General features: G+C 32.2%; 1 protein-coding gene across 1 annotated transcript in view; it reads left to right on the top strand.

Annotated features, from left to right (window-relative positions):
* The window catches only part of LOC113398695 (acetylcholine receptor subunit alpha-like 2), a 30012-nt gene extending 15296 nt beyond the window's left edge, over window positions 1-14716 (top strand). Inside the window, exons 4-8 of the mRNA XM_026637562.2 lie at window positions 3800-3980; window positions 6505-6658; window positions 12826-13396; window positions 13771-13963; window positions 14210-14716. Coding sequence (XP_026493347.1) covers window positions 3800-3980; window positions 6505-6658; window positions 12826-13396; window positions 13771-13963; window positions 14210-14407 — 1297 coding nt within the window. The 3' untranslated portion in view covers window positions 14408-14716. The remainder of the gene's footprint in view (window positions 1-3799; window positions 3981-6504; window positions 6659-12825; window positions 13397-13770; window positions 13964-14209) is intronic.
* The last annotated feature ends 1048 nt before the right edge of the window (window positions 14717-15764 follow it).

A 15764-nucleotide genomic window follows, 5' to 3' on the forward strand; every position in this document is an offset into this window, starting at 1 on the left:
GTTAAAATTGACTATGTCAGGTTTGCAGCATCTTACCACATGTTTCAGGTCCTTTGACTTGACGCGCACATTCAAAAATCTTACTCAAATTAATAATCATTAGCTCTGTCCTGTTTTATTTTACATAAAACTTATATGGATGTTATTTCATGTTTCATATCAATTGGCAGTATAATTGAGTAAGGATTTGCCTTAAAGTCCGCTTTAATAATAATTTAACTTCTGTTTTTTGACGGGTTTTCTTGGTATACTCTAAATTTCGATCGGGCGGTAGTTTCACATTCTATTAAATCCTGTAACATGACGATGAAAAATACACATAACATACATGAATAATATTTTAAAGTAAATAAAGAAGTGAAGAAACTGTTGCTTCATTGTGGGTTGGTGAATAGTTGAATACATTTGTTGCTAATTTTTTTGTCGAAACTCCAGGTTTTCCTTCACCGCGAAAAACAGAATTATAAACACAAATTCAGGACATGAAAATTCAGTGGTTTATAATCCGCAATCTTCGGTGAAGATCAACGTGGTGATCAACCACTGAGCCATCTCGGCTCTTCGAATAATAAATAAGTCTGAAATATATTTTCGAGTAGCAGTTTAATTATATTTTTTGCTTCATTACTTGCGCAATCACGGTTTGTCATTCCATCAAGTTTAATGCCGACGTCGATGTTCATGTTTCTAATTATAACAGGTCGAAACAAGTTAGCTAGACGGCACAATGCAATTTGGTGCTAGGTAATGTCCTAATAAATGTTCGCCAACTAAGTTCGCCAGGATGGCCTGTTATGCGCCAATTAGAAGACTCATACACACAGTCGGTTGCCGTCTGTTGAACCCAATCGTTTATTGATATTACCAGGTCATTTACCGTAGATTTCGGTTACATATCACGAGTTTAATTTATTGGGGAGTAGATGGAAGGATATTTTTTTTATTTCAATTCTTAATTTTCATACATTAATTGCACAATTACTCGTTAACTTTACATATCCGATATTTGACTTTTCCAATATTATTATTTTGAAGTAAAATTGGTAAAATACTTTACGTATTTTTTTCTCAAAATAACGTTAAAAAAATCAAATACTAACTCATCATAATAATATTTAAAAACTTGTTCTAATTTACTGATTTTATCAATCAACCAACTACAACCTTCCTTTAATATTTAATATATTATAGATTAATCTTTAACTAAATTTAATAAGGGCGCATTGCTTCTAAGGAAATCATGTACTTATAAACGTTTGAAGAAAACAGAGATTATTTCTTTTTGAAGTCAATCAAAAGTACGAACAGACAGCTAATATTTCAGGGCAAAAGCCTCTCTTACTTTCTGTTACCTGGAAAATCATTCGATACATTGGTTCACTGCACATTCTGCGTAACATCGACTGATTTTATTTGATAACATAAAATAAATCGTAAAACATGTGACAAAAATATTAGATAAAATTATTGACGTGGAATAAAAAGGCACTCCTAATGAATTTGACATAACACTTCTAAAAGGTCACATATGACATTATTTCTTTATCCTGCCCATACTATTATTTGTTATAAGTCATTTTCAAATGTTCACAGATTGTACTCGTGATATAAAGCGACTATTTTTCTCATTTATAAGTGTTTGGCAGCTGGAATTGAATTTGCTAAGGATGTTACACAAACAACTAGCGACCGACTTAACCTTTAAGAAGAATAATGTTAATTTTGTTAATTCTTTGGTAAATTATATTTGACGTTTTATGGATCGCATGGTAGATTTTTTAATCGAATAAATATTTCCAACAACTCAACTATCAGAACTTATATAATAAAAAACAAACGTAAAGAAAATACTTCTTGTAATACTTACTAATTGATGCCTTATAAAAACAAGACTATATACTCCCGAAGACAAGTTTGAATGTTGAGTACACAGTTACGTAAACAGCCTCTGTCGCCACATTGGTAACAGCGTCGGAAGTTGTAACGCTTAAAGTTAATTGATAGTAAATATCGACAAGAAAACGCCGGCGAATGATACATCATGTTGTGTCAAAACAGAGAGGCGAACTATTAATCATGGGAAAGAATAAGACAGAGACGCACGTGCGACCAATCTTATGCTACACCGATTTTACGTATGGTCCAATTTAAAGAAAACATGACCTGAAGAACGGCTGTACTTCAGATAGCTCACAGTTTTTAGTGAATTCAAGTCCAATTCTTCCTTAATTTAAAAATGAATAGTTAATGATTGAGTGGATATATGTAAAGTTTCAGACGTTTTAAATTACTAATGTTCAAGGTTGACTCAATGGACAAAAATGGTACAAACAGTATTGGTTTAAATGCACATACTTGGTGGTAGGGCTTTGTGCAAGCCCGTCTGTATAGGCACCACCCTCTCATCACATATTCTACCGCCAAACAGCAATATATAGTATTGTTGTATTTTGGTTTGAAGGGTGAGTGACTACAGGCACAAGGGACGTAACATCTTAGTTTCCAAGATTAGTGGCGCATTAATGTGATGTTAGGAATGGCTATTATTTTTTACAGCGTCAATATCTATTGGTGCTGGTGACCACCTGCAGATGCTACCTTATACATAAAAAAAATTCTATCAATAATTATGATAAATTCTTGTATTTTGTATCTCAAATTGATAAAAATTTAGCACAGACTATAAAAATATTAATAGTATCATTTTTCACCTTCACTACTGATCCATTTGATTAAAGTGATCAACTCTTAGCTCTCAATTTATTGATTGATTCAAGAACGACTTTCACATTTTCCAACTGTGACTACGACTTTACGACACGTATATTTAATAAGTCATAAAATGAAAACTTACTCAATGGATTCGTATCGAATGCCAAATTTTCCCTTACCTATGAACTCATTTCATTTCATTTTTAAGGGAAAGGAAATTCACTATTGGCAATAACTTCTATATTCAAATTTGGCAGAATGTGTACATACAAGTATCAAACATATTTCGGCAGTTAAGTGCACTATAACGCTTAATGTAATTACTTACGCCTCCAAGTTTACGTAGCGCATGTCCGCCTATTCACGTGTGAGTTGCCTTTCGACGGTTATAAAGCAACTGTTACGGACGGGAGACGATCTTGAAGATATATTATGGAATAGGTTCTCTTAACACGCGAATTTTCAAATGGCTGGATTTATACGATGGATGGGAGCATTAGATGCTTAAGCGGCATATAACCTGCCTTCCTACCTAGTTCTAACATCGTATATACATCCTAGAGGATAAACTGTGGAGCGGATTTGATGTTGCTACTCAATCGTAGCTATTTGCCATATTATGTATCTAAACTATTCCTATATTCTTTTGACTTATATATTTATTTAATTTAAATAATTAATGATTTAATTAATATTCTGTGTGATTTTTGTAATGATGTATTTTATAAACGCTTGTCTCAAACTATGTATCGTAAGAAATCTTTCCTTTATTTCGTTGCAATATTTCAGTTGATCGAGTCCAGGTATTGGTCCAGAAAAGACAGTAAATCATTTCAAGCCGCTTGATTATAATATTATGCCAGATAATTACTGCTAGTACTACTTTCTACTAGTTGTTTTAGATAGAAATTATGAAAATATTTGAATAATTTTTAAATTACTTTTTGTGTAATTAAAATGTCGTTTTATTCTTTAAAAAATGTATGTTACATAACTCGTCCAATAAGAATAATATTATAAACTGTGCTCTTTGAAATCATAAAACTATGTATCATTTTGTATTTAATATAATTATTTTTGTCACTAGTGCCGACGGTGAGTACGTAGTCACAACAATGACGAAAGCCGTCCTTCATCACACCGGTAAGGTTCTCTGGACACCACCAGCTATTTTCAAGTCATCATGTGAGATTGACGTCCGATATTTTCCGTTTGACCAGCAGACGTGCTTTTTGAAGTTCGGTTCATGGAGCTACGATGGTGATCAGGTAATTTCTAAGAGTACTATGAAAGGAAAAAAAACTATATAATTTTTTTTTAATTACTACCTGAAATTACTTTAATATTATTAATTGAAATAGTTAAAACTATAAACATGTGATCTATGTATCCTTATCCTCGTATGGACAAACCACAAATGGACCTAACATTTGTTATTCTTCTATTTTAAAATAAAATCAAATCAAGTTTATTGAAGTAAACTTCACAACGAAGCGTTTTCGAATCGTCAATATTAAAATACTACCACCGTTTCGGAAAGCAGGCTCCAGCCTGAATAAACGGCAAGAAACTCGCATAGTTGCTCTATTCAAATAAACAGATTTACAATGCTGTTTTTTTACAATAATTAGTGTCCTGTAATGGAACCCGAGCCTAAATCCAGGCGATTTTTTCTAAAAAGTACGCTTTTAATGAATAATAAGACTTATTTATTAATTTAGTCTTAATAAACTTTTTAAATTTCGTAAATGGTAAATTAGTTCCATTTCTCGGTATCTTAATATATATGCGTATACCATTGCCCAAAAACGTTCTCTTTACCGTATGCAAACGGAAAGTAGGGGTTACAAGTTTATTCTTATTTCTTGTATTAATAGTATGTATATCAGCTTTTATGGAATACTTTTGTATATTCTTTTGTATAAACATTATATTATCATAAATATATTGTGAAGCAGCCGTTAATACACCTATTTCTTTAAATTTTTCACGTAATGATGTCCTAGAGCAAATATTGTAAATAGTTTGTATTATTTGTTCAATTTTGTGGACATTATTAATTTTTGCATAATTCATACAAATAAATTATGAAAGTACTTTTAATAGAACGTAATTTCTTCTAAATATAAGGAATACAATGTCTAATGCTTAAGTCATTTAGATCAGACAGAAACTCAGTAACTAGAAGTTATGTTCGTATTAAAGTCAACAATGCAAATAATACGAAGTTTTATGTTCAATAGCAGACTGCTCAGTACAATACTCGACAACTAATTGGTACAATAGTGTTCATTGTAAAATGTAAAAATATAACAAATAGATACACGGGTTCTAATAATAGAGCCCTTGTCTACGTATCTGGGTATCTCCCATCTTCTTAATATTAAACATTAGTTCAAGATGTTGTTTTGTGTAATGAATATTTAGATTCTAAGTTTTAGATATTACAAAAGGACTGACTTAAGCATCTATTCTTTCATTTATTAAGAAAATGATAGGTTATTTAGTTCAAAAGGAAAGGTTATTCAATTTAAGGATTACAAATTTAAATTTTTAAAATAACTACAAAATTTAAAATATACGAGTTAATTGAAAGTTATAAAGCTATATGGAGCTTATTAGTACATTTAGAAAATATACCTCTGACAACTCTTGAAATATCATGTGAAGTAAAAAGAAGTTCAGTAACAGCCTGTAAATGCGGAACTACGACCTCCTTTTCAAAGAGGTGGTTTAAAGCTCCACCACACTGCTCCAATACACGGGTTGATGAATATACGTAGCAGAATCTCATCTGCAGGTTTCCTCACGATGTATTGCTTCATCGCCGAGCACAAGATGAATCATAAAACAAATTAAGCAAAGTTAAATGACGCTTACCCGAAATTCTCAGAACCAATTCTAACCGATGAGGTTAACATTCAAGTCTTCTAAACACAGGGCCAACACTTCACCATCAAAATGTGTCAATCTTCAATGCGTTTTAGTATACGTATCCAGTCCAGGCCAAATTAAAATATCTTAAATATATCCTATATATTTTTAAAAATCCATATACGTACCAATTAGACATAAATTGTATGTGACAATTCTGTGTCAGATTTGTTATCTTGCTTCAAGTAGTTCATAAACATTTTACGAAACACTCAAATATTTGGAATCGGCCTAAATAATGAATACACGGAAATTGGTTAGTCGGTGTGAAGAAATAACTTTATAATCAATACCTGCCTACGTACAAAGTTCGTGTAATACATGTGTGAATAAGTAAGTACTGTCGATACATGTCGTTTCCACTAAATAAATTACTGGGTTAAAGGATTCGAGTGTAAATAGATCGTGCCGGTTAAAGTTTACAATTTTATGTTATTTAATAATACAGGTCACAAAAAGTGGTATTCAAATTCGTCTATTTCTGGGCAATATGTATGATTTAAGTATTTGCAAAATTCGAAACTGTACTTTTGTTGCTCTTAACTTAATTATTATTTATATAGTGATGAAATTAAAATATTTACTCGTTACGTCCTTCGTCCTATCGTTGTTTGGTCCCCCTTCTCCCACCTTTCTCCTCTCTCCTCACCCGTTCTTCCGACTAACGCCTATATTTTGTTATATCTATGTATGTATTTTACTTTTACTGCTGAGACTGTTTTACCCGTTTTCGATAGAGCGTTCCGGCCGGTGTTAGCTTAACATTTAATTAATTCTGTACATACTTCAAAGGACCTGGCGGAAATTCGAGCAGAGATGACTTTTATTTTATTTATTTTAATCGAGTCTTTGTTCCAGATCGATTTAAAACATATAAACCAAAAGAAGGGTGACATGGTAGAAGTAGGTATCGACCTTCGAGAGTATTATCCCTCAGTGGAGTGGGATATCCTCGGAGTACCCGCTGAAAGGCACGAGAGATACTATCCCTGTTGCCAAGAACCATATCCTGGTAAGTACGTATATCGCCTAAAGTTAAGTATAGTATAGTGTGAGATTTTAAGTGTCTTATTAATAGATGACTTGGCTTCAATTTTAAGAATACTATTTATAATTAATGGATGAGTTACAAGTCAACCCATTATTTTTTACATAAAATTATATGAGAATTGCACAGTGGGACATTGTGGTGCTCAATTGTGTGCAAAACCCCAGATGCAGGTAATATTCTCAAGCTTATAATGTTAGTGGACGGCAAACCGACCCAACCGAAAAGAATTAAGTTGTAAGACCAACGGCTTAATTTTACGAGCGTAAACACTTCCAATTTCCCAAACTCCCAGTAAATTTTTGTTGGCCCGAATAGAAACCTGAACCTAGTACCTCGGTCTCGGTATAGACAGTCGTAGTACGCACTATGTAATTTAAATACAGTCAACAACTGGATTTATTTAGAAAACAGTAAAGATACAATACAAATTTATTATTTGAAGACTCCGATTTGTATAGCTGAGCGACGGATAAAAGGATAACTGAAGGGTGATGGACCTAAAGCTGATATTCGCTTGCTTCCCATAGATAGAGGCGGGAGCCATCAGTGAAAATTAAACAAAGATCACTTGTACTAGTTTATTTATAATGTTAACATAAATGAAACAACTGTTCAAGTGATTCATCTCTTGAATTCTAAAATCGAAAATAAAATATTACCGAGTTTGCTACGAGATCAAATTAAATTTAGATATTTTAATGAATAAAATAATGAAAAAACATTATATGGATTTACGGACTATTTTGGTGATATCAAATAATTTAGATAAAGTTATTATTCATTTTCACACACGGATAAGTAAATAGCTTTAAGGGATACAGTTTCAGCAATAAATATAATCTAAATGCGGATTTCTTTCACGAAATCCGCTTTAAAAAGAATGCTCTCATGGCATTAATCAGTGGTGTTTGTATCAGTATTCACGACACGTTCTAAGTATACTTTGCGGGCATTAACAAAACAACCGTTTAACCTGTTAGACGGCGGTAGAACGCAGTAATTTAGCATAGATAAGCATTGTCGACGTGCCGCGGTATTTACGGCTTTCGAGGTGAGATTAGGCCTCTGACGTGGCGATTTGGGTTTCAGAAGGGTGCTTTTCGGTTTTTTGTTTTAACGTTTTGTTTTTATTGATGTTTCTATTTTATTTTTGTTAGATGTCTTGATAAGGTATCTTAGCTCTGTTATGAGATGTAAAATTTTTATATATTTTTTTAAATTCAAGTTGAACTCTGGTATACATTCAATCTCAAATCATAAAGCAAAAGGCAGGTGGAACGGAAAATAAAAAACGAATGAAAATTGTTCAAATATGTTGTAATTAACAATTTGTTTATAAGTCAATAAATAATATTCAAAGTGATAGCATTTCTAACTTATTAACAGAAAGATAAGGACGTTTCCAATTACGGGGAAGTTGCATTCGCTTATTTTTTTGTATTTGCTTTAGTTGCTTCACTTTTATGTACCACGTACCCCAGCCAGTTTTTTCTTTTATAATCTGATATACATTTTTAAAAATATAGTTTTTTTATACAAAGAATATTAAATTACGTTAAGAAAATAGTTCAAAATTAATTAACATGTTCCACCTTTGATTCAATCAAATACACAGAAAAACAATCAGGTACCCGTAAACAAGCTATCCGTAATTCCGCTTGTGTATATCGATCGAAGTTCAATTGTCTAAACATAATTTAATCAAAGTTAATAATATCAACACCGTGTTTACTTGTGAGAAACTTCGATTACATTTAGTCACTTGTAATTGCTTGTTGATTCTCGATTAACAATTACTGATTCGGTTAAAGGGTCAAAACTAATCGTTCGTACCCTTGTATAAAGTATCAATCTATGTTATTGTTAAAGAACTTTGCAGATCTTCGTATCACCTTTCGGATGATGATACAAAAGTAAATGAAAATTCAGTGCTGGTGAAACAATGGTTATCGTTTAAAAAAAGACAATTATGACAGAAATTATTATGTTATCATAGATAGAGTGATTAGAGTTACCTTTTTAATATATTACACTGGAAAAAGTATATTATTAAATTTAAGTTATATTAGTTAAAAATCATAAAATTTTACCGGTTAGATTGATATATTTTAAAAGTTTATGGCAAAAATATCGCATATTTGATATTTTTTTATAACATACGTAGGTTTTCGGGCAATTATGCCGGCTGATGGTTAGTGGTCACCACTTCCCATAGACATTGGAAACTAAGATGTTATGTCCCTTGTGCCTGTAGTGACACTTTCTAATTCACCATTCAAACCTTAACACATCGTACTAGTATTGCTACTTCGCAGTAGGATATCTGATGAGTGGGTGCTACCCAGAAAAGCTTGCACAAAGGCCTACCACTATAAAAATAATGAAAACTCATAATTGAAATGCAGGGCACAGATAGTAAATTTGACAATATAAACGAGTATCTATACATATATATGAATTGAATTTTCGTAGATAATTTACATCACCGGTCGGTCGTTTCGTCAAACTCAAACTCAAAATTCCTTTATTCAACATAGAAGCCTTACACTTACTTATTGATGGTCAAATTAAACACTACCACCGGTTCGGAAAAAGGAACAGCCTGACCGGAGAAGAACCGGCGAAACAAACTCAGCGTGTCTTTTTTTTTGTCAAATTAGATAGAATTAGATACATAATTGTATATAAATAGAAACAGCCAGGAAGCGATCGTTTCATTCCCAAGGTGTGCTATCAAACATAAACTCACTAATTGTATAGTAACCTTTCGCACACAAGCGTTCCTTAACAATTTTTATAAATTTGGCAACAGAAGCATTTTGAACGCTTTCTGGGATCCTGTTGTAGAAGCGTATACATTGCCCCACAAAAGAGTTACTGACTCTATGCAGTCGAGTAATAGGAGTAACAAGATTGTGTTTGTTCCTTGTACCAATGTTATGAGAATCACATTTTCTCATAAAAACATTAATATTTTTCCGTACATACAAAACATTACAGAATATATATTGAGAAGCAACAGTCAATACCTTAATTTCTTTAAATTTATACCTTGATGATTCCTTGGCTCCTAGGTTATAGATTGCGCGAATAGCCCTCTTCTGCAGCACAAATATAGTATGGATAGCGGCTGCGTTACCCCAAAGCATAATACCGTAGGACATTATACTGTGAAAGTAACTGCAATAAACTAGGCGAGCCGTATCAACATCGGTAAATAATCAAATTTTTTGATCGCAAATGCCGCAAAACTCAGTCTACCCGCCAATCCGCCAAATATGGGGGATCCACTGTAACTTGGCATCAAGAGTAAGGCCAAGAAATTCAGTAGTTTCAATTGGATCCATCGATTCCCCATTGATAAGTACATCGGGTTTTACATTTTGCACGTTAGGTGTGCTAAATTTTACAATTTTAGTTTTTTTACTATTCAGCCTAAGATTATTTACGCTAAACCAGTGTACTATATCAGACATAGCATTGTTTACATCGTCATACTGTACCTGTTTCCTATTAATTTTAAAAACCAAAGAGGTATCATCAGCAAACAATACTATATCATGTTTGTTCCCAACAAGAAAGGGCAAGTCATTTATGTATATGAGGAATAGAAAAGGTCCAAGAATTGATCCTTGTGGGACCCCCATACCAACTGAGACCCCAGGAGACTTTGTCCCTTTAACGTCAACCCTCTGAATTCTATTGTTAAGATAAGAAGTCAGAAGGTCGAGTGCACATTCTCTAATTCCATAGTGATATAGTTTCCTGACCAGTGTTTCATGTTGAACACAATCAAAGGCTTTGGATAAGTCGCAGAAAATCCCTAAGGCATCCTGCGACCTCTCCCAGGCTTCATAGATATTTCTTATAAGTTCGATACCTGCGTCGGTAGTCGAGCGACCCCTCGTAAATCCAAATTGTTTTCTATGAAGCAGATTGTATCTATTAAAATATGCAATATCATATCACGTCATATTATAACATATTTTTTGTAACACGCTTGCCATTTTACATCGCTTTCAATGAATTTTAATACAATACTGCGTTTATTGCTATGACTATGAATAAAAAATAAAGCGAAATGTGTTGAAATTATGACCGGTGTTTTGTTTATCGAGTTGTCACACTTAAAACGAATACATTTTTAACGATGATAATGTCACAGAATGGTATGTTTTATAACAATTTGTAAATAGAATATTATATATAATTGTCAAATAATATTGAATTTTTCGGAATTGGTTCCATATATTTATTCTATAATAATTCTTACTTCCCCAGCTCAACATTTTAGAACAGTATAATCATTACATAGTATAAAACAAAGTCGCTTACCGCTGTCTTTAAAATTACACAACGGATTTTGATGCGGTTTTTTTTTAATAGATTTAGTGGTTCAAGAGGAAGATTTATATGAATAATACATGAACAATATTGTACAGAAACATTTTTTTTGCGCTTACATTGCAAACGCTGGCCTAGAACCGTACAAGATAGATCAAAATAATGAAGTAGTTAGTTTTTATGAGAAATAATGGGTTATTTTCGAAGCGCTTTTAAGAAATTCAGCATTAATTCTTATCCATAAAATACCTTAATACATTCTGCATTTCATATAAATCAATATGGTCCTTTTCAATATTTAATTTAAATGAATGTTTTCGAAGATATTACAGCTTTAAAATGCAGAGACATAGCGTATTGTCTAATGATAAAAAGCTATGAACTTTGTATATAATGACATTCTTTAGTATTTAGTATCAGTATAGCATCCGTGCGAAGCCGGGGCAGGTCGCTAGTGTTATATATGATTAAGCACCTGTCAAAATTGATAAACACGTTTGGATGACGTTGACGTTATTTTAATAATTGCTTTAATAGTAACAAAACAGCTAAGTATTTCTCCTGGACGGAATAATATCTGTTGAGATACCCAGACGTGTGGGACGAACCTGATTAAATTTCCACCACTAAGCTTTAAGTAATATAATATAAACCCGATGAATTTTTTCGATCGAGTCTAAAAGACTCGACTTAGACTCGATCGAAAAAAATTGTAACGCTTCTTTTGAATAAATATTTCGACTCTGACGTTCAAATAATCCATCATCTTTGGCTACAAATAAAAATCACCCTCCGTGCAATTATTTCTTCAATATTCTTCGTAACAAATTCAATTTGAAAGTCGAATAAACAGAAATTGTTTATACTAATTGTTCTAGTTCGTATTCAAATTGCTTCTGAATCGTCTAAGTGATTGGCGACTCGAATTGGGACGGTACTGAAGTAATTTGAATGTTCTGCCGTCTGCTGTTTGTTACCTAAATGTAATTCATCTCGGTAGTGTTTATCATTTCATTACGTAACTTGCCTTCAATTATAATTAATCCAGAACATATGGAACTATCTTTTTTATGCCAATTCATTTAATTTCGGCATATTGTATTGAATTTAAATGAAAATTAAATTTATTTTTATATAAAAAAATCCGTGGTTTTTACTTGTCAGATTTACTTATTAAAAAATATTCCTAATTACATTAATAATTTTTCATAATTCATAATTTAAAAAAAAAATTACTGACTGACACTACAAAGCACAGCTTAATTCATTATGGAACGTAGATTAGCACTATGATAGGATTTGCAAAATTCTTCTCCTACAAGTCTTATGTGGAGTGCGCAAATTTGATGGTTATTTATATCGTTATTTGGAATAATACAGTTTAGGAAACCGATATTTTGGCTTATTTTAATAATTAAAAGATAGATGTTAAAGAATTTTTGAAAAATCATCACGTATGACTAAGAGATGAAATTTAGCATGCTTATACGAAAATCTACATCTTCGAAAATTTTAAATATGGTAATCGGTGTTTATGCTTCTGTTTATAAGTAAAATACCAACATTGCAGTTTTTTCTGCATGGGGTATATTTATTTCCATAGGGGTAAACGGCTAATAAAGACGTAAAATTTAACGAGAATTTAAAAAATAAAAACATAAAAAATTTGATTGATTTATATGTATTTTGTTTATGCTACTTGACTTAAAAGGAGTACTCAATTGAAGTTAATAAGTGTAAACACCCATTAATTATCACCAATTAACTACGAACTATTGTTTCAGATATCTTCTTCAATATAACGCTAAGAAGGAAAACACTATTCTACACAGTAAACTTGATCGTACCTTGTGTCGGTATATCATATCTATCCGTTCTCGTCTTTTACTTACCAGCTGATTCCGGAGAGAAGATTGCTCTCAGTATCTCCATCCTTCTCTCACAAACGATGTTCTTCCTTCTAATCTCCGAAATTATTCCATCGACATCTCTGGCATTACCGCTGTTGGGCAAGTATCTACTTTTTACGATGCTGTTAGTAGGACTGTCTGTAGTAATAACGATCTTCATATTGAATGTTCACTATCGTAAACCCAGTACCCATAAAATGGCACCATGGGTGAGGAAGTTTTTTATAACTAAACTACCAAAGTTATTGCTAATGAGAGTCCCAAAAGATTTGTTGAGGGATCTTGCAGCGCAGAAGATAGCCGGTCGAAGTATGAAGAAGAATAAGTTCAAGGATGCTTTAGCTGCTGCTGAACAGACAAATTCTAACGCTTCAAGCCCTGATTCTCTGCGTCATCATCTACCCGGTGGTTGTAATGGATTACATTCAACAACAGCCACGAACAGGTAAACCTACTTTAAAATACACAAGTACTTACTCCAACGTAACCTAACTGTTTAAGATTTTAGTTAAACTTAATTATGTATGCAGAATATACACATATATATACATGTGCAATTTGTTGCGAATATCTCATGCTATAATTACAAAATGTTAACAAAATATACCAAATTTAATACCAAAATGGTTTTGAGTATTTCGTCAAACTAATGGCAACATTCATTAAACTTCAATAGCATTCGCTTTTACCATTCAAGCTATCTAGCATTTCGCTTTTTTGCTTGATTTTTTTAAATGTATCGTTCACTAGAAGTTCAAGTAGTATTTAATTACTTAGATACTCACCAAACCGTCCTATTTTATCTTATAAATTCCTTAGATTCAGCGGTCTGGTTGGAGCTCTCGGTAGTCTTGGCGCTGGATACAATGGGCTCCCTTCTGTTATGTCTGGCTTAGACGACTCTCTCAGTGATATCACTCCACGAAAGAAGTATCCATTTGAACTAGAAAAAGCTATCCACAACGTAATGTTTATTCAACATCACATGCAAAGACAAGATGAATTTAACGCGGTAAGTTTACGTTTAAAGTGAGAAAGTAAATTAAAGAGCAATCGGTGCGTAGTAACACGTTCATAAATTATAACAACAAGAAGCAATAGGAATAAAAATCATTGACTGATATCTTAATACTTGAATTTATGGATATACTTGTTTTGTTTAACGATTCATAAAAATCGGAAAGTCTTAGATACATTTTAATGTGGTATGTACATATATTAAAGACAAAATATTTATGTAGCTAATTAACGCCAACAGGAAGACCAGGATTGGGGTTTCGTCGCAATGGTCCTCGATAGATTGTTCCTCTGGATTTTCACAATCGCCTCTATAGTTGGAACATTTGCGATTCTCTGCGAAGCGCCCTCACTGTACGATGACACAAAACCAATAGACATGGTCTTGTCTTCCGTAGCCCAGCAACAATTCTTACCTGTCGATAGTGGAGATTCTTAAATTATTATCAAAACCATTCTGACTTAGGAATTTTCAGATTATATAATATTAAGAGTGCAAAAATATTGCCGGCTTGATTAATAAGTATTCCATAAACGTCGATGCCATTTCCAAATTTGCGTAGTAATAACTATATTACTGGACAGTTACAGTAGTTTCAAATTATACCGAATCTGTCTTTTGTCCGGTCACTATTTTCAAGGAACGATTCGTTTTGCTTACGGATAATAAAATTGTCTATGAAGCGAAATGAGGAATTTGTCATTGGCTTGCTACTTATGGATTAGAAAGTGACGAATAGCAGATTAGACAATTTTAATACCGTAGCTAAAGAAGGCAATACTTTTTGAATACAGTTTCCAAGCATAATTATATCAATAAAATGTCGTATAAAGCTAGTTATAATAAGTATACAAGTATAATAAGTTCATTCGATTTTATTGTAGTAGCCAAAATGGGCTGTGATTTTTATGATTAATTTGTCGTAATTTAAAAATAAGCCAAAAATATCTCAATGAAATATAGTATTAATAAAGTTTCTAATTATCTCTAAGTTTAATTATCCTTAGTCAGGACGATAATGAGATTTTTCATACCTACCTAGACTCAACTTTACACTTTGACTGAGATATACTCGTAAATAAGATCAATCAAGCGATATATCCATATTACAAATGGACTTGAAAATTATCTTATCTAAAAAAAATAATATTTGTATATCTGTCTTCTATATTGTTTTAAACTATTCATCCAATTACGGTGAAACTTGTTAGGTTTGCGTACGGAAGCGAAGGATATTGATTAATAATATCATCACATAATATAAAACAAAGTCGCTTCACGCCGTATTATACGCTAAGGTCTTTTAAACTACACAATGAGTCTTAATGTGGCTTTCATCAATAAGCAGAGTGAATCAAGACGAAGGTTTTTATGTATAAAACGTGCCTATTACAAAAAAAAACAATGCTTGTTCATTTATGTTTTTTCTTCAATCTGAACTTTATATAAAATCCGTGTGAAGTAAGTATGGGTAGCTATTATATAATATACTATATTAAAGTTTTGTTATATCTTTTCAATAGTAATTGTTATTTTACAAATATCGTTAATAATGACATGTTAAATAAATTTTTATGATTAATTTTGCATAGCGAAAGTCCAAAACCTAGAACTGTAATAATTTAGTTTAAAGCAAAAATTTTATTCCAAGGTCACGTGCGGTATTTCATAAGAATTCTCATGATAAGATTAAACTAAATTTATTTTAACAATTAATACATTTGTGTCAAACTTTATTCGAATCAGTTGACAACATAAGGGCTGTGCTAATGTCAAAAGATTATTTATTAGATAA

This window comes from Vanessa tameamea, chromosome 14, assembly GCF_037043105.1.
Source record: "Vanessa tameamea isolate UH-Manoa-2023 chromosome 14, ilVanTame1 primary haplotype, whole genome shotgun sequence".
NCBI lineage: Eukaryota > Metazoa > Arthropoda > Insecta > Lepidoptera > Nymphalidae > Vanessa > Vanessa tameamea.